Source organism: Panthera leo, chromosome B2 (assembly GCF_018350215.1).
Source record: "Panthera leo isolate Ple1 chromosome B2, P.leo_Ple1_pat1.1, whole genome shotgun sequence".
Classification (NCBI taxonomy): Eukaryota; Metazoa; Chordata; class Mammalia; order Carnivora; family Felidae; genus Panthera; species Panthera leo.
Window position 1 is genome coordinate 32,929,109 of NC_056683.1, and position 20,502 is coordinate 32,949,610.

Sequence of the window (20,502 nt, forward strand, 5' to 3'; positions counted from 1 at the left end):
ACTGACCCAGCTAGGTGCCCCCATGTATTTCTTCCTTTTAACAGAAATAGAAGCACTGTATGTCTGAGTTCATATCCATTTCTGTTCATCACTGCTAAGCTGCTCTTATAAAGTACATCAGAGGGGCACCTGGGTGGCTCTGTCAGTTAAGCCTCCAACTTCGGCTCAGGTCATGATCTCGAGGTTTGTGGGTTCAGGCCCCACGTCGGGCTCTGTGCTGACAGCTCAGAGCCTGGAGCCTGCTTCTGATTCTGTGTCTCCCTCTCTCTCTCTCTGCCCTTCCCCCACTCACACTCGGTCTCTGTCTCTCTTTCTCTCTCTCTCAAAAATAAACATTAAAAACATTTTTTTTAATAAAGAAAGAATGAAAGAAACAAAGAGAAAATCAGAATAGTGTTAAATAACCAACTAAGAAAAGATTTTCCAGGCAGTTCTTTTTTTTTTAATATCATCTAAAACACATCCATTTTTTTTTTTAAAGTAATCTCTAAGCCCAACATGGGGCTCAAACTTCCAACCCCGAGAACAAGAGTCACATGCTCTACCGACTGAGCCAGCCAAGAGTCCCTCCAAGCAGTTCTTTAAAAGGACTTGACTGTTTTATGAACAAAGAGATCAACTAAGTGTATACAAAGAAAGTCTATTTAAGGGATCATTTCTTTTCTATGTTTATAATAGTCTTGTCTTCTCTATAAGTTTGTTTCTACTTGTGTCAGATTTAAGTTTTTATTGTTTTGTAATAATTTTTTTTACATGGAGTAGAAATTCATTCACTCTATCTCCTTTTGGAAGTGCTCAAAAATGTTTCATGATAATCGAGTTACTAACTTCCCATTTTGAAAATGAGTTAAAAAGTATCCTAAACTGCCTCAGAATTTCTTCAAGTATATTTGGATAAAGCACACAAAAAGCATGATCTTATCTGCCTCAGATACATAACCCGATTTGCACACAGTCCACTTCTGGGTAACTGTGCTAATAAGAAAGCAGCAGCACACACAATACAAATGATAAAATGTCAAAAATGGGGGGGGGGGGGCGGGAACCACTCATGTTTGTTTTGCAAATACTTTTGGTGCTCACGTATGAGTATTTTTGTATCATTCTGGTAATTTTTTTTTCCTATTTCATAAAATAAGGACATCACACTATGATGATCTTCTTCAGTTAGGTTTCTCATACCTAACTCTGGGTTAGCCTTTTGGGGGACTGGTGCAAGGAGATAGAAAACAAGGGTAAGGCACAGTTTATAAGAAGAAAAACCCCAGTTTTCTTCCTACTTGAAAAGGGAAAAACCCAGTTCTTCCCTACTGTGTGTTTCTTTCCTGAGAGTCTCCTTCACTACTCACAAAGCACATTTCACTTCGGGCACTTCTGGTCACCAAATGAGTGGGGTTCCCCTACACCAAGCAGGTCTCTGCAACACCAGCTAGGAGTCCTACAATTTAACTGAATTCTGACAGGCACCTCTCAACCCAAAGATAGCATCACATCCCACAGGTTAAGAGCTTAGTCCCATAAGACTGCCACCGCCCTTTCAGATGCCAGTCACGAGCCCACGTTATCACCGGTGTTGGTTATGACCAACTGGCTACTGACCAGAGGTTCCAACAACCCCTCCATGGGTTCAATTAATCTGCTGGAGTGGCTCACAGAACTCAGAGAAATACTTCATTATGTTTCCCAGTTTATTGAAGAATATGGTAAAGGATACAGATGAAAAGCCAGATGAAGAGATACACAGGGCAAGGAGCTTCTGTCCCGGTAGAGGTGGGGTGTGTCACCCCCCCAGCCCCCCCACCAGTATGTGTTCACCAACCTGGAAATTCTCCGAACCCTGTACTATCGAGATTTTTATGGAGGCTTCATCACACGGGCATGATTGATCATTAGCTCCATTTTCAGCCCTTCTGCCTGCTCAAGGGAATGGGGGGCAGGGCTGAAAATTTCAAGCGTCTACTCATGGCTTAGTCTTTCTAGCGACCAGCCTTCACCCAGAAACTATCCAGGAGCCCACCCAGAATGGCCTCATTAGAACCAAAGACCCTCCTATCACCCAGGAAATTACATGAATTTCAGGAGCCCTGTGTCAGGAATAGAGGTCAAAGACCAATATTAGAGCAAGAGATGCTCCTAATGTTATCGCGTAAGAAATCACAAGAGGATCAGGAGCTCTGTGCCAGGAAGCGGGGCCAGAGACCAACACACACCTTCTAGTATCTCACAGTCTGTCCCAGGAAGAGCTGGAAGGCCACAATTCCACTCAGAATGCTGCCTACCCCCCGTTCCACAGCTGGGGACAGAGGCACATGGCCCAAGTGAACAGCTTCCTACCAGTGCTGGGAAGGTACTTTGGCTTAAAAGGCTGACTCTGAGTGGTCCAAACAATGAGAGCTTAGAAATCAGCAAACCCCATCTGACCCAGACAACTGCTAAGCTGCTTTTCAGGGGCCCGAAGGCCAGTTAGACAAGGAGCTTCTACACGGGAGTGCTTTCCTGACACACACACAGCCCACTGCCAACACTGATTCTACACACACACACACACACACACACACACACACACACACACACCACTCCATTCCCAGCAGTTCTTCATTCTAGAAGGATCCCTGGCACTTAAGGTAACCAAACCTCAATAAAACTAGGTAAGTGATGAAAAATCATAGGTGCCCAAGTGGCCTGGATTCAAATATATTCCTAGGAAAAAGTGGCAAGCCTCGATTAAACAAAAATACCCTTCAATCTTTCATTTGCAATGCACCACAGTCTTATCTTTTATAACTACCTGAGTCCTTCACTCCATGTTCTTTGTACCTTTTGAATTTTGTACTGGGCACATATATTATCTATCCAAAGTAGCTTTTCTGACTAAATTACCCTAAGATTGTGTAAAGAAACGTTAGGGTCTTTTCTTTGGGTCCTTTCAGATTTCTCTTTTAAAAAGACTGCAGTACAGTACTTTCTTTTCTCTCCACTTGTACATTTCTTAACCACAACCTTTTTTAATAAACTCTCACCATCCTGTCACCACCACTTCTGTGCCTCACAGTCAAGGGAAAGAAGGTGGTTTTGAGGGCTGTTGCTGGCGTGTCTGCTGGGTTGCTTTAAGGGACAGAGGAGGACAGAGTAAAGGAAAACCAGGAGAACTGGAAGGGTGGGTAACAAAGCCTCATGGGAAATGGTGGCCTCCCACCTCTGCAATATCTCCCACCACTCTCCTCCACTTGGCCGCCAGCCACTCTGGCCTGCTTGCTGCTTTTCCTCCTGGCCAAAGTCGTCCCCCTCTTGGGGCCTCGGTAATTGCTCTTCCCCTGCCCTGCCATTCAGAGCCTACCCAGCCACAATTTGCCAATCCCCTCCCCACTCTCAGGACCATCACACACTTATCTCCTGCCCAGCACCACCACTGCCTAAAATCAAGTTCACTGACATTTCTGCTCATTGACTGTCTCCCCGCATTTGTTATCAGAAACTTCACAAGAGCAAGAGCCTCCACTCTGCCTCATTCACAGCTGCATTCCAAGAACAGTGTCTGGCCCAGAAGCAGGCATTCAATAAAGTTTGTAAAATGAATGAATGAATATAAGAATGAACATTTTTCCCTACTCAAAGGGTTAGTAAGCTAGGAAGCAAGGGTTTCAAGAAGGCTAGGAAAAAGACTGTGGACATTCTTGAGCCATGTTACTTTAGGGCAGAAATTCTCGAACTGGATTCAAGAAAGTTTTCTTCGGTCTGAGAGGATTTTACTCAACAAGTTGTCTTCAGGTGCATATGTTTTATTACTAAGTTTTAGGTTTGGGGGTTTTATTTCCAAATCCAATTCCCTATTCTTTTATCCACATATCTTTTTTGCCTGTGATGGTTCCTTTGTTCTGTTTCGTACGTTAACCACCATAAAGGAAACACTTCAAGACTCAGCACTCACAAACTTGACATCATATCTCTTTCACTTTGACCTAGATAAGGAACAAAACGATGATGACAGGAAAATATTATGACCATCCCTATCAACCTTCATTTTCAAATTAATTACTCTACTATCAACTAAACTTTGGAATCCAGATTTGACATACACTGTTGGCTATGAACCACAATATTTTTTTTTTTTTTCTGAGAGAGAGACAGCATGCGGGAGGGGGAGGTACAGAGAGAGAGGGGACAGAGGATCTGAAGTGGGCTCTGTGCAGCTAGCAGAGAGCCTGATGTGGGGCTTGAACTCACAAACCATGAGATCATGACCTGAGCCGAAGGCAGATGCTTACCCAACTGAGTCACCCAGGCGCCCTGGCTATCCACTGCTTGATTATAGTTTGTTGATGTATTTATTTACTTAGAAATAAAAGGTTCCAAGCTATCAGCAAAATGAAAATCCTTTTCCTCAGGTGATGAATCACTAGGATTGAGGATCAGTACATTTTATCAACCATCCAACACAAATCCTGCAAGATGGCATAGATTCACAAGTTCAACATCTGAAAGAAATCCTAAGTGCCCTGTCATGGGACGATCCACTGAGATTCCAAAAAGATTTACAACCAAATACACATACACTCCCATTGGGCTGATACTCAATATTATCAGATACCTTGTCACTAAGATACTGGAAAAAAGAGACAGAAGACTTCCCTGAAACACTGTTATCACCACATTATTGGTAGACCCTAGCATTCAGTGTATTTGGGGTATTTTCAATTCCTCTACTAGACCGTAAGCTTAAAAAACAGGGGCAATGTCTTCATTCATTCATTCATACAGTCAACAAATAGTATTGAGCATATACTATGTCCTAAACAACAAGGATACAGGAGTGAATAAAACGGACAAAAACTCCTATCCCCATGAACTAGCTTATATTCTAGTGAGAGGAAACAGACAACAACAAATGGGTACATACCATGTCTTGGTGGTGATTTGTGCTGCCAAGGAAAAACAAAGCCTAAGAGACACAGTGACAATGGACTGGTGTATTATGTAGCATGATCGTTAAAGACCTGTCTGATGAGACGAAAACTAAGCAAAGACCCAAAAGAAGGGAGCTAGCCATGCAGATAATACGGAGAACAAACAGTACAGAGGCCAGTGTGGCTGGAGGAGAGGAATGAGTAAGAGGGAGAGTGGTAAGAGATGAGATCAGAGCTACGGCAGGGGACCCGAACATCCAGAGCCTTAGAGGTCATGGTGAAGACTGTGGATTCACAGAGACAGAATACCACTGGAGCAGAGGAGTGACATGATCTGACTTCTGTGTTGGAAGAATCACTCCAGCAGCTGTGGTAGACAAGACTAGAGGAGGGAGGGCAGAAGCAAGGAGACCAGTCAGGAAGATTCAGCAGTAGTCCAGACAAGCGGCAATCATGGGTTAGGGTAGGACAGCACAGTGGAGGTTGAAGGGTTAAGGTTAGGCAGGATCTGCTGTCAGATTAGACGTGGGTATGACAAAGGGAGAAGTCAAGGATGACTCCTAGATATCTAACCTGAGCAACTGGTAGCATGGAGACTTCACTTACTGAAAGAGGCACAAGAGTAGGAGAAGCAGGTTTGTTGCTGTTTGTTTTTTGGTAGATGGAATCAAGAGTTCAGTTTGGGTATTTTAAGTTTGAGATGCCTATCAGATACCCAAATGGAAATACTGAGTAGACTGCAGGATATTCAAGCCCTGATTTCAGGAGAGAAATTAGGGCTAAACAGAGACAGCCGAAAGTAATCAGTATAAATACGGTACTTAAAGATGAGACTAGATGAGATCACCTACTAGTGCGTGTTGGGGTGGAGGGCGGTTCAAAGACTGTGTCCTTGTGCACTGCAATGGAAGAAGTCAGGAAAATGAGGAGGAATACAACAATACTAACAAGGAACAACCAGAAAGAAAGGGAAGAACTAGAAAGATACCCTAGAAGCAAGGTAAGGAAAGTGTTTCAGGAAGAAAGGAAAGATGGGGTAACAAGGACTGAGAACTGGATTTGTTAACTTGTTATCTTAAAGACTGGTTTTGGCAGAATCACAGGAAAGAGTGCCTGACTGGAATGAGTTCGAGAGAGAATGGGAACTGGGATCGTGGAGACAGCAAGTACAGAAAAGTTTTGCTGTAAAAGGAAAAGAGAGAAATGGGATGGTAGCTGGAGGGAACATGGGGCAAGGGAGCAGTTCTTTTAAGATGGGAAATACTATAGCCTATTTGCCCTGGGAATGATAAAGTAGAGCAGGAAAGGCAATGAAGCAGGAAAGACAGGACACCGATCAGAGTGAGGCCCCTGGGCAGGTGGGAGGGGGTGCATACAAATGCACAGCAGGCAGACAGGCTGGCTTCATGAGGAACCACAGCCTTATTTACCTGGGAATTCCCAGGTTCTTACACAGAGACTAGTCCATGATAGGGCTCTCAAAAAATGAATAAACTAATGTATTCTCAAACAAGGGCCCTTCCTTTCTGTACTAGGCTATGAAGAAAAATATAGATTGCTTCACACAAAGTAGATAGGCAACACTGTATTTACGGAGAAATGAGAATTGCTCAAAAGCAAAAAAAAAAAAAAAAAAAAAAAAAAAAGGTTAGGGCAAAGAATGGGAGAAAATGGAGATTGCAGTATGATTTCAGAACAGAAGTCACATCTCAGGAAACAGGCAGAAAAGGAGGTAGTGGGAGAAGTGTCTAACTGACTAACCGGTATTATTAGGTAGGCACAAGGGAACACACACACAAGAAAGCCTCCAGGAAAGACAGAGAAATGAGGATCAGAAATGTCCAGTCAGGTGACTGGATCAACGCACCCATCCTGATCTTAGAACAATGTAATACCGGACAATCACCAAGATCTGTTACAAAAAGACTCTCCAAACAGCCTGGGATCTACTGGAAGCTCTTCGTCATGGTTATCGCCTCTGGGATTACCACTCGTGTTTTACTCCCCTGTCTAGAGCCCAGGGGAAGGTGTGGTCTTGCAGTGACGTCCTTCCACCTGCTCCTCTAGGAGTCAGTTTTACTGACAAACACTAAGGCCACCAGAGTCTCTGCCCACGGAGGATCTCCTGTATCAATCATCTACACACCCAACCTCATGAGTTCAAGGAGCTGAGAAAATGAAACGGCAACCCCTTGCCAAGAGATGGAAAAGCCCAACAAACCAAACTAAGACCCTTAAAGACAGTATTGTCCTTTCTTATTAAAAGCAGTTTTAGGGACACCTGGGTGGCTCAGTCGGTTAAGCGTCCGACTTCGGCTCAGGTCATGATCTCACGGTCCAGGAGTTCGAGCCCCACGTCGGGCTCTGGGCTGACAGCTCGGAGCCTGGAACCTGTGTCAGATTCTGTGTCTGCCCCTCCTCTGCTCGTGCGCTCTCTCTCTCGCTCTCTCTCTCTCTCTCTCAAAAATAAATTTAAAAAATAATAAAAATTAAAAAACAATAAAAGCAGTTTTAATTTTTAATATACAGGGAAATCTAACTGAGAAAGATCCTATCAGTACTTTTTTTTTCCCTTGAGTAAAAACAGACCCAATAGGCACAGCTTTAACTTTCCTAGGGACTGTGACATCATCTGGTGTATAGCCTGTGTCACTGGCCTTTGTGAGTATTTCACACTGCTAGATAGTTCAACTGTCTAAAAGGCCTGTTATACTCCCCCCACTCCACTCTGGGGAGGGTACAAAGCAAGCCCACTCCTAGTGTGTCCCACTTCCTGTCATTATAGAGGCTCCAAAAAGGGGGAAGAAGGAAAATCACAACTGGAAGTGCTTTCGGAGAGGCAAAGTTGAATAACAGGACAAAGATGAATGTTATATTACCCAATCCAGAACAATAAAGTCTTACTCAAGAGATCAGTTTCAGTCTTCTATACTGTTTAGGATAAAATATTAACTGGAAGATACGGCAGATTAAAAACATACACGCATATGTATTTGCTAATCTTTTTTGTGGGTCCAAGATCTTATCTTAAATGTAGGCCTACTATTGAACAGTGAGTTGTCTTTCACATACCACACCCACCATGACCTATGTTTTCCAGTTCAGGTTTCTATAAAGAAAAAAAAAAACCCTGAAAACATTCATGTGCAGATCTATGTGCAGAGTCCTTCTAGACTTTCAAGACTCCCTTTCCAACTCTTACAGTTTGCTTACCCATACAACTGAGCAGTAATTTCTTTTAATGACTTGCAATTGAGTCATTCTAAAGCATTTGAGGGGCGCCTCGGTGGCTCAGTCGGTTGAGCATCCGACTTCGGCTCAGGTCATGATCTCACAGCTCATGAGTTCGAGCCCCGCGTCAGGCTCTGTGCTGACAGCTCAGAGCCTGGAGCGTGCTTCGGATTCTGTGTCTCCCTCTCTCTCTGCCCCTAACCCACTCACATTCTGTCTCTCTCTCTCTCAAAAATAAATAAACATTAAAAAAATTTTTTTTAATAAATAAATAAAGCATTTGAAATACAAAACCACTCTTTTTGAATTCAAATTTCATGGGCTTACATCATATTTAATTACACTGCAGAATTACAATAACAAGAATGATGAATATAAACAAATACAGGAATAAATATAACTGAATCTTTGTAAGCACACAATTGGCTGGGAGGCCTCATGGTTGGGGGGTTATATCAGACCCAGTGGCGGAGAGGGCAACACCAAGTATTCAGTGCACCAAGTTGGTTAAAGCAGTGGCTGGGTAAAAGACTCTCTACTGTGTACCAGGCTCAAAGTACTGTAATAAATATGTTACTTATCATGAATGCCCCAAAATTAACAATCAGTAAAACTTGTAAGTGGGGGGGGGGGGGGGGGGCTGTGGATTTTCTGGCTATTGATTCTTATTTATCAACAGGAAAAACAGCCAGAGGTTTGAAGGAAAGGAAATTCCTTGTCTTCATGCTGTTGGGCCTGTTTGTTCTATCTCTCCCACTAGACTCCAAGCTCCCTACATGTCTGTTTCCTTTTATCTCAATAAACTTGCTCAGTTCACTTGCTGAGTATGTTCCCACTTCCTAACGTGGATCTTATAAGTAAAATTTCCTGGGGCTGAAAAAAAACGTTAGAAGGTCTGATTCACAGTCTACTACCTGCTAATATTTTCTATCTCTTTTTCTTTACATTGTATGTATGTTTCCTGACACTGGTTAATTGAATTTATTAACCAGGGTTCCATTTATATTTATATTACTGTTATATTAATACTGATAATATTCTATGAACTATTCTATCTTGATTAAAGCCATAAGTTCCCATTACAAAATAAAACCAGGCTGAATGTCCTACTGAGTTTGAATTTCACATTCCCACAATATGTGGCAGCTAATACTTCCAGTTTCTGGCACTTCTATTGAGAACATAAAAGTTCTCCCGGAACTAACAAATTACTTCCCTTCTAACACAATTATGTAATCTGAGAGTTGAACGACACCCTAGAGATTATTTTGTGGTCCAAAATCCCTCCCAATTAAGGGATCCCATCAATAAGTACTCAATTTGGGGGGACAGGGAAGGATGTTTATCTTTAAATCCCACATTATAGGGTTCTGCACCCATAGTAGGCTCTTAATACATACTTGTTTAGTTGAACTGAACAAGTCTAAAATGGGTGCATTTCATTAATTTTCTTGTTCTTTCTGGGCTTTTAGCTGTAACATCCAATGAATCTGTAATTAAAAATTTGCATGAATCTTCTGCTCATTAACCAATGTTCAAAAAGAAATTCAAGGAAACTCCACAGTCAAATGTTTTAACATTAAGCCTACTAATGGCTAATGTCAGTACATAATAAAACTAACAGAAAATGGAAAATCAAGTTTTAGTTTGCGTATGGCCTATAAAGAGTTGCCAATTTACCCAAAATACTCACATGTTCTCAATTTCTAGTATGAGTTTTTAAAAACGAATAAAGTCTTGCATCCTTCATACAACTAAATTATACACCCTTCTACTTATAATTGGGGTGCTCACAGACTTAACCACAGTACTGAAGACATGTTATTATGCTAATTAATTTTCCCTCCAGTTAAAACAGACTGTGATCCCATCTGATTTCCCATAATATGATATGATAAGAGAACAAAGCCTGTGGAGCAGTAAACACCACCAACAATTTTACCTTACTCAAGTATGTATTCCAAAACTATGTAATTTACAACATGGCCCTACTTAGTACCTCTATTACCAGGCATCTGTTTTGGGGACTTTTACAATATATGATAGGACACAAAGTATATATTTCCAAATTCCATTTCCTTCTGTTTTGCTGAAAGGGAACACACACACACACACACACACACACACACACAGTCCCTCAACAGCACAATTACCGCTTTACTAAATTTTTTCAGGCAATAATTTAAAGTCCCACTTCCTCCTAAATATCTCTGGACAGCAACTCTTGGCAATCCATCTGTCTCTTTCATCACAGCTTCTTTTCATAACTAACGGGTCAAGTTCCGCTCCCCCCATTTCAACACCACGCACTGTACTTGTAGCCTGCCGCGATAGCCCACTGCTGAATGCCAGAATATAGCATATTGAATTTCACTGTCCTTCATTGTTTCCACTTTAACTGCCATTTTACCACCATGCACAGGAGACAAACGCTTTCCCCACAGGCATCTTATGAATTTCCAAAGCAGCTAATTCTTTGTGGATTTACAAAAACGTTTGCCTTCTCTAAATTCCCTTTATCACCACAGAAACGGCTCTGAAAAGCTGAGATTTTTTTTTAAGTACCCCAAGCAAAAACTGATTTTAAGCATTTCTATTTAGCTAGCAAATTTAATCCTAAAGGCCTTCCTATAGGGCAATGTCAGGGCACAGATCTGAAACACCGCCTTTGGCCTTCCCAATGAAAATGAAATATTTTCAGCCCATAAAAATTATCTTATCAAATGTCCTTTCTTCTCAGCTACACCAGAAGGGGCTACCCAGCGCATTGTAAAATAAACAATTAGCTTTGGCTTTTGCACTACGCCCTAAATCTTCCCAACCCCCCCCCCCCTCCTTAAGCTCACAGACACACATAATCCCTCTGCAACCCCGAAACCCGCCAGTGAAGTGGACTATTTCTCTGGCACAAAGGGCCGGCCTGCGCCTCGTGCACCGCGGCCTCTGCACACATGTGCGGGCTGACAAGTGCTGAGCTGCCCTTCCTGGATCCAAAGCTGGAGGCCTGGCCCGAAAGCCACACACTTCCCCACCCACCGCCTTCTCTCCGCCGCCACTCTCCCCTATGACAGGCGACGGGCTCTGAAGCTCCCTCGGCCGGATCGGTGCCGTGTGGCCACGCTCGGACCCGCTTCCCCTCCGCCCACCGTCCTTTTTCCTCTCTCCTCTTCCTCGGCTCAAGAAATTCCGTCGGAACTTCATTCAGACGAAAGGAGCGGCCCTGCCAGGGGCGGCAGCACACCGTCCCCCGGTGGCCGCGCCCCCCGCGCCTCGGCTGACGGTGGCCGCCGACTCCGGCGACCCCCGGGCCCGCCGGGCCCGGAGCCTCACCTCCTCCTCGCTCTCGCTGCGGAAACACAGGCACGCGGCCCGCTTCTTGTAGCCGTCGCCGTCATAGGTGCGAGTCTGATTCGACTTGAGCTTCATCATCCTCCGGGCCCGGGTGGGGGTGCGGAGCGGGTCGCGGGAGTCGAGGGTGGGGAGCCCGCTCCGGACGGACGCGCGCGCGCGTCCTCGGCTCGGCCAAGGGAAGCAGGGAGGGGAAGCCGCTTCTCCGCTACACGGCTCGGCCGCTGGCCCGCCACGGCTGCCTCATTCCCCGCGGCCCAGGCCCCGCGCCGCCGCCGCCGTCACGGCTGCCGTCGCCGCTGCAGCCACGGCCGCCGCCCCCTCTGCCGCCGCCACCCCCGACGACGACCGCGCCGCCATCTTGGGCGCGCTGCGTCAGCGGCGTAAAGCCGCGCCGGCCTGCGGGACGGCCGCGCGCTCGCAGCGCAGGCCGCGTCCGGGAATCGCACCCTCCCAGTCCGCGCGGCGTAAACGAGCGTCTGGAATGAAAGGGCCGTGCGAATGGAGGCGGCCGCAACGCCAGGAGCGTAGGGGTGGGGAAGGTGGGGCGTGCGCGGAGGAAGTCCGGGGAGAAAGGGGTGCGGACGCACGGTCTCCCCGCTCGGCTGAGCAGCGGCCGGAGCGGAGATCCGGCTATCCAGCTACGCGGCCTGGCGAAGGGAGAGCGGGGGACTTGCCCAAGGTCACACCGCAGTTCCACGGGCGAAGATGACCCAAGGTCAGGCCGCCCGATCTCGGCCTTGTCCGTTCATCTGGGAGGGGGTGAAGGGGAAGGTCTGGAGGAAAAAGTGGGATGCGATTAAACGCCCTGGAGTGTGCAACCTAAATTATCTGGGATTAGGCACTGCACGTCAACGCGGGTGGGGGGTGGCGGGTGCACATTCAATTGACATCCAGAAGCTGTGGAAGTCTCAGGGGCTGGGACATTAACAGATGTTTATCCTGCAATCCTTGATAGGTGCAAAAACAAATGCTTTCTCTTAAGGTAAACAGAAGGTCCAGAAAAGGAAGATGGGTGTGTGTGTGTACGTACACACATAATGCAAATCATAAGGCATCATCGTTCCTGGCAATAAACTAGGACTATATAGTGTGGATGTCAAACACATATATTCTCCAGGGGAAAATATATACCCACACACTGTAGAACAAGGAAAAACGTATAACCTGTGGATATTCTCAGCAGCCCAGACCAAACATAATACGATGCCCGTTCCCTGAATGTGCAATATTTGTCTATGAATTGTTTATTTCCCTTCTTTAACTTGCTTGTATTTGGCACAGTCAAAAAAACCAGGTTCTAAACCAAACCTGGGTTGGGATCTCAATTATATTTATTTACCCCTCTATTTGGCAACTGGCACATGGTAGTAACTTAATACATTGCAACTAGTATTACTGATACTTCACTCAATGCTTGACACGTAAAATGTGGAGTTTCAGTTAATTTGGGTCAATCCACATGCAATACAATTCCCAAAATCTTGGTCATTTTGGTTGTCTTTATAGCTTTCTCTTCTGCCATTACATCTCTGAAAGGAAGGAAGAAAGAAAACAAGTTCTGACTGTAGAAATCCTCTAACGTGTTTGTCAAAAATCTGAAAAATACAGAGGGCATACAAAATTAAATCACGTATCTCTGAGCACATTCAGTAGAGACTTGTAGCCCTCCCCCCGACCCCCACCCCCACCCCCACCCCCGGCCTTTTCCCCCATGTTATTACTTTTTTTTTAATAACACTTCTAATTACTACCTAATAGTCCATCATAGGGATGCCCCATCAATTATTTTATCTTTTCCCCATTGTTAGAAGTTTAGGTTATGTCCCCTGTTTCATTAGAACAGCAATGAATGTCCATGAACATAAATCCTTAACCCTATCTCAGGTATTTCCTCAAGATAAATTCCCAGAGGCAGATCAAGGGGGTAGGAATATCTTTGTGGCTCTTGCTGCCTGTTGCCAAAGCCTTTGCAGAAAAGTCTTGAGTGTAATCAATCCAGCAGCTATACAGCCACAGTGTACTACTATCTGCTGTTTTCTTAAGGTTGAGAGCAGAAATGCAAATGACGTTCCTGGTCTCAGTACACCAGAGTGAAGGTAATAAGCAAGTTAGATCGTAAACTCCTCACGGGCAGGCCCTGTGTCATCTACCTGCATGTCTCCACCTTCTAGCACAAGGCCTTGTCCAAAATAAGAGCTCAGTAAATGTTGATTAAGTAGGTGGATGCAGTTTTTCTGTTGTTTCTAATTCCTTCCCCAGCTTACGGGCCTGTGTAGTTGCAAGAACCCACAGGACCACTCCAGGTTTCTTGCTTTTGTAGTAATTACTTTTTCTTTGTAATTTTTCTTTTTACTTTCAACCAAAGGATCCCACCCTTTCCTGGAAGATAGCAGTAAAGACCAGATTTAAATTCATTAAAAAATTATTATTATATTATTCCAGTTAAATACTTCTCCAAAAGTGCTACAAGAAAGAACTAGTATGGGGGCACCTAGGTGGCTCAGTGGGTTGAAGTGTACGACTTCAGCTCAGGTCATGATCTCACCATTCGTGAGTTTGAGCCTCTATTTGTGCTGACAGTTCAGAGCCTGGAGCCTGCTTCAGATTTTGTGTCTCCCTCTCTCTTTGCCCCTCCCCTGCTTGTTCTCTCTCTCTCCCTCTCTCTGTCTCTCTCTCAAAAATAAATAAAAAACATTTTAAAAATTAAAAAAAAAAAAAAAAAAACCTACTTACAGTTTCTTGAACCTCTAGGGCATCATCCAGGTCTTTGAACATGCTTCCCTGGTGTCTAGAAGGCTTTTCTTCCAAGACCCTCACTTCATTGTTTCTCCCCACCAACCCAGAAGAAGCCAAACTATATTTATCCTTCGAAACTCAAATTGAGGGGCTCTTGATTTCAACTCAGGTCATAACCTCATAGTTCATGTGATCAAGCCCCACGTCAGGCTCTACCCTGACAGCACAGAACATGCTTGGGATTCTCTCTCACCCTCTCTCTCTACCCCACCGTCTCTCTCTCCCTCTCAAAATAAATATTTTTAAAAACTTGAATTAAGGGGCACCTGGGTGGCTCAGTTGGTTAAGCATCCGACTTCAGCTTAGGTCATGATCTCACAGTTGGTGGTTTCAAGCCCCATGTCAGGCTCTGTGCTGACAGCTCAGAGCCTGGAGCCTGCTTCAGATTCTGTGTCTCCCTCTCACTCTCCCCCTACCCCACTCATGCTCTGTTTCTCTCCATCTCAAAAATAAACATAAAAAGATATAAACAATAAATAAATAAACAAATTAAAAGTTACCTCCTCCAGGGGTGCCAGGGTGGCTTAGTCAGTTAGGTGTCTGACTCTTGATCTCAGCTCAGGTCTTGATCTCAGGGTTGTGAGTTCAAGCCCCACCACATAGGGCCCCGAGCTGGGCATGAAGCCTACTTAAAAAAAAAAAAAAAAAAAAAAAAAGGCTACCTCTGGCCTGAGTTTGTCCTGCTTTATCACATTGTCACATGGTACAGTACTGTCACAGTTTTCTTGCCAATCTCACATTTTAAACTTCTTGAAGGCAGTCTATGTTTCACTTATCCTTGTTTATTTCACTCTGCAGTTATCTCAGGGCCTGACACAGAACACACCTCAAAACAATTTTGTTAATGAAAAAACAACTCCTGCTCTTCCAAAACCTGATCTTGAGTACAGAGCTTAATTACCTGCTCAGTATGGAATGAGACTCACTTGTCTGTAGGAACACCCCCCCCCCCACAACGACACACCCAAAATCTGCCCTTTGAATGAAGATCACATAGCATTCTCCTGATCCCACACTTCAGGGATCATCCATAGTAACTTTTTAGGGTTAATCCTGAATGGAATGACAAAATACAGAAAATTGTTTTTCACAGGTTCCTTGCTCCATCCTGCGTCCTTAACATGCCATTCACTCTGTCCACCTCCCAGGACTACCTTGTCCATCCCATCAAGTCCCCCAGGAGCACCTAGTGTTTCTGATCCCTGCTGTTGTAGTACTTACCCATTGATGCATAACAAATCTCAAAACGTAGTGACTTAAAACATGAATCATTTCTCATGATTTCTGTAGTTAAGAATCTTGGAGTTGAGGCACTTGGGTGGTTCTGTAGGTAAAGCTACAGGTCTTGATTTCGGCTCAGGTCACGATTTCACAGATCATGGGATCGAGCCCCACATCAGGCTCTTTGTGCTGGGCATGGAGCCTGCTTGACAGTCTCTGTCTCTCTCTGCCCCTCCCCTGCTCTTTCTCTCCCTCAAAAAATAAAAAAAAAAAGAATCCAGGGTGCCTGGGTGGCTCAGTTGGTTAAGCGTCCGACTTTGGCTCAGGTCATGGTCTCGCTGTCTGTGAGTTCAAGCCCTGTGTCGGACTCTGTGCTGACAGCTCAGAGACTGGAGCCTGCTTTGGATTCTGTGTCTCCCTCTGTCTCTCTCTGCACCACCCCACCCTCGAGCTCCGTCTCTCTCTGTCTCTCAAAATAAATAAACATAAAAAAAAATGATCAAAATCTAGGGTGACTAGGTGGCTCAGTTGGTTAAGTGTGGGACTCTTGATTTTGGCTCAGGTCATGATCTCACAGTTTGTGAGTTCCAGCCCCACATCGGGCTCTCTGCTGTCAGCACACAGCCTGCTTCAGAATCCTCTATCTCCCTCTCTCTCATGACCACTCACTCTCTCTCTCTCTCTCTCCTTCAAAATAAATAAATAGGGGCGCCTGGGTGGCTCGGTCGGTTGAGCGTCCGACTTCAGCTCAGGTCACGATCTCACGGTCCATGAGTTCGAGCCCCGCGTCAGGCTCTGGGCTGATGGCTCAGAGCCTGGAGCATGCTTCAAATTCTGTGTCTCCCTCTCTCTCTGCCCCTCCCCCGTTCATGCTCTGTCTCTCTCTGTCTCAAAAATAAGTAAACATTAAAAAAAAATAAAATAAAAATAAAAAATAAATAAATAAATAAATAAATAAACTTAAAATCATCAATGATCTAAGTTCCTACTTTAAAAAGTTAGAAAAAAAACAATTAAACCCAATGTAAGTAGAATAGAGAAGAAATCAATGAAATAGAAAACAAACAATAGAGAAAATTAACAAAGCCAAAAGTTTGTTCTTTGAAAACACTAATAAAATTCATAAATCATGAGCAAGACTGATAAAGGAAAAAGAGAGGAAAAAGCAAATTACCAATACTATTAATGAAAAACGGGGGCACAATAGATCTTTAGGCAGCAAAAGAGTAATAAGGGAATATAATGAAAAACTTTAAGCCAACAATGTCAACAAGTAGGTGAAATAGACAAATTCCTAGAAAAACAATTTACCAAAAATAACAAAATAAAAAATTTGAACATCCTTATCTATGTAACAAATTGAATTTGTTGAAAGCCTTCTCACACTTTAGTTAATAAAAATGTATTGACATTGGTGACAAAGATTGACATTGGTGACAAACATTATCATATTAATGTAAGATGTCAGCAATAGGATCTGGGTGGGGTTAGGAACTCAGTTACCTTCACAACTTTTCTGTAGATCTAAAACTATTCTAAAACAAAAAGTCTATTTAAAAAAAAAAGTTTCCCTACAAAGAAAACTCCAGTGTCAGGTGGTATTTTGGTGAAATCTATCAAATATCCAAAGAAGTAATACTAATCCTACACAAACATTCAGAAAATAGAAGACGTAAGAGTACTTCCCAATTTGTCTTATAAGGCAAAGATAACCCTGATTCCAAAATCTGATAAAGACATTACAAGATAAGAGTTACAGACCTATATTCCTTACGAATATGCATACAAAAAAAAAAAACCAATCCTGAACAAAAATATCAGTAAATATGGGCGCCTAGGTGGTTTTGCCTCAGGTCATGATCTCCGGGCTTTGTGGATTTGAGCCCTGTATGGGGTTCTGCACTAACAGTGTGGAGCCTGCTTGGGATTCTCTATTTCTCCTCTCTTTCTGCCCCACTCCTACTCGTGCTTTGATCTCTCTCAAAATAAACTTAAAAAAAAAAAAAAAAGAATCCACCTACATATACAGGGAAATACAAGAATGCAAGGTTAGCTTAACTTTACAAAGATCAAACAATGACATAAACCTCATGAACAGACTAAAAGAGAATAACTATATGATCATCTTGATCCAGGAAAAGTATTTTATAAAAAATGTTTAATAAAATTGTTTCATAATAAAAATGGTTAGCAAACTAGGAATAAAAGTGAACTTGGCGGGGGGGGGGGGGGGGTGCCCCGCTGGTTCAGTTGGTAGAGCGTGTGATTCTTGATCCCAGGGTTGTAAGTTGAAGCCCCATGTTGCGTGTAGAGATTACTTAAAAATAAAATCTTAAAAAAAATAAATATAAAATAAAAAAAATAAAAATAAAATTTTTTTCAAAAAGTGAAACTTCTCAACCTGTTAAAGGATATCTCTCAACAATAACTAACACTATACTTAAAGGTAAAAGGTAAGATAAATCCTTCCCCACTAAGATAAGAAACAGGGCAAGAATACCTTCCCACCACTATAGTAAATATTATATTAGAGAACTTAGTGAAATAAAAAATGAAAAATAAATATAAGGCATAAGATTGGGAAGGAAATAAAACCATCACTATTCATAGACAACATGAGTGTATATGTAAGAAAATCTAAAAACAAGGCTCCACCCAAAATACTAGCACTAATAAGTGAAATTAGCAAAACGAAAGGAATCAAGATCAATACATAAAAAGTCGGTTTATTGTATAACAAGCAACAAACAATTGGAAAATGAAATTTAAACAAAATATCATTTACAATAGCATCAAAAATGTCAAATATCTAGGGGCACCTGGGTGGCTCAGTCATTTAAGCAGCTGATTTTGGCTCAGCTCATGATCCCACATTTGGGAGTTGAAGTTCCACATCAGGCTCTGTGCGACTGCTCAGAGACTGGAGCCTTCTTCATATTCTGTGTCTCCCTCTCTCTGCCCCTCTCCTGCTCACGCTATCTCTCTCTCTCTCTCTCAAAATAAATAAACATTAAAAAAATTTTTTTAAGTCAAATATCTAAAAATAAACCTAACAAAAATCGTGTAAGTCCTGTATACTGAAAACTACAAATATTGCTGAGAGAAATTAAAGAAGACCTAAACGAATGAAGGGGATGTGTCATGTTTATGGGTTAGGAAACTCAATATTGAAAAGAATCCATTCTCCCTAAGTTGATATATATATTCAGTGTAATTTCTATTTTAAAAAAATTATCAGATTATTTGGAAAAAGTAGGTATAGTAATTCTAAAATATACATGGAAACAAAAAGGATGTAGAATAGCCAAAAAATCTCAAAAAAGAACAGAAACAGCACTGATATTATACTTTAATATTTTAAATTTTAATACTTACTGTAAAATGACAGTAATCAGGGTTGTGGAATAACAGTGTAAAGACACACTAATAAATAAATGGAAGAAAATAGAGAACCCAAAAATAAACCTGCACTTATATGATTATTTGATTTTCAGCAAAGACACCTGAGCAATTCAGTGGAGAAAGGACAGACGTTTTAACAAGTGGTGCTGGAATAAATGGATATTCATGTGAAAAAAATGAACTATAACTCTTACCTCACACCATATGCAAAGATTAATTCAAGATGGATTGTAGACATTAACATAAAAGCAAAACCCATAAAGACTTTTGTGCAAAACATAAAATATCTTCATTACTCAAAAGGTAAACTTAAAAAAAAGCAATAACCATGAAAGGAAATTGATAAGTTAGACTTCATCAAAACTAAAAATTTCTACTCATCAAAAGACATCATTAAGACAATTAACAGATAAGTCATCAATGTGAAGAAAATATTTATAAAACATATCTGACAAAAGGATAGTATCCAGGATATATTAGTAACTACTACAACTCACTAATAATAAAGACACATAACCTAATTTAAAACTGGGAAAAAATATAGATTTTCCAACAAATGATGCTAGAATAATCCATAACAAATAAAAAAGAAACTCAACCTAAATTTCATACAAAAATTAATTCAAAGTCGGGGCGTCTGGTTGGCCCAGTTGGTTAAGTGTCAGACTTCAGCTCAGGTCATGATCTCAGGTCATGAGCCCCGCATCAGGTTCTGTGCTGACAGCTCAGAGCATGGAGCCTGCTTCAGATTCTGTGTCTCCCTGTCTCTCTGCTGTCCCCCGCTTGCACTCTGACTCTCTCTCTCTCTCAAAAATAAATAAACATTTTTAAATATTTTTTAAAATTAATTCAAAGTAGATCATGGATTTAAATGTAAGACATAGGGGAACCTGGCTGGCTCAGTCAGTAGAGCATCATCTGATCCCATGGGCATAGAGGCTACTTAAAAAAAATGTAAGATATAAAAAACTATAAAACTTACAGGAAAAAAACATATGGCAAAATCTTCAGATCTAGTGCTAGGCAGACTTCTTAGATTTGACAAGAAAAATATGACCTATAAAATTTTTAAAAAATGGCGCCTGGGTGGCTTGGTCGGTTAAGTGTCCAACTTCAGCTCAGGTCACGATCTCATGGTCCGTGAGTTCGAGTCCCGCGTCAGGCTCTGTGCTGACAGCTCAGATCCTGGAGCCTGTTTCAGATTCTGTGTCTCCCTCTCTCTCTGCTCCTCCCCTGTTCATGCTCTGTCTCTCTCTGTCTCAAAAATAAATAAGCGTTAAAAATAAAAAAAAGTTAAAACAAAATTTTTTAAAATGGTAAATCAGACTTCATTAAAATTTAAGTATTTTGCTCTGTGAAAGACCCTGTTAAGAGTATGAAAAGACAAGCTACAGACTGGAAGAAAATGTTTGCATAGCACATATATGACAGAGGACTAGTATCTACAATAAAGAGTTCTCAAAACATAGTGATTAAAAAAACACACAATGGGGCACCTGGATGACTGAGTTGGTTAGGCATCCGACTTCAGCTCGGGTCATGATCTCACAGTTCGTGAGTTCAAGCCTCACACTGGGCTCTGTGCTGACAACTCAGA

The 20,502-nt window shown here is 42.5% G+C and overlaps 1 protein-coding gene across 1 annotated transcript in view; it reads right to left on the reverse strand.

Annotated features, from left to right (window-relative positions):
• LOC122219799 (diphosphoinositol polyphosphate phosphohydrolase 1) overlaps window positions 1-11,713 on the reverse strand; it is a 133,227-nt gene extending 121,514 nt beyond the window's left edge. The window contains exon 1 of the mRNA XM_042938494.1: window positions 11,466-11,713. Within this exon, the coding sequence (XP_042794428.1) occupies window positions 11,466-11,564 (99 nt within the window). The 5' untranslated portion in view covers window positions 11,565-11,713. The remainder of the gene's footprint in view (window positions 1-11,465) is intronic.
• Between the last annotated feature and the right edge of the window lie 8,789 nt (window positions 11,714-20,502).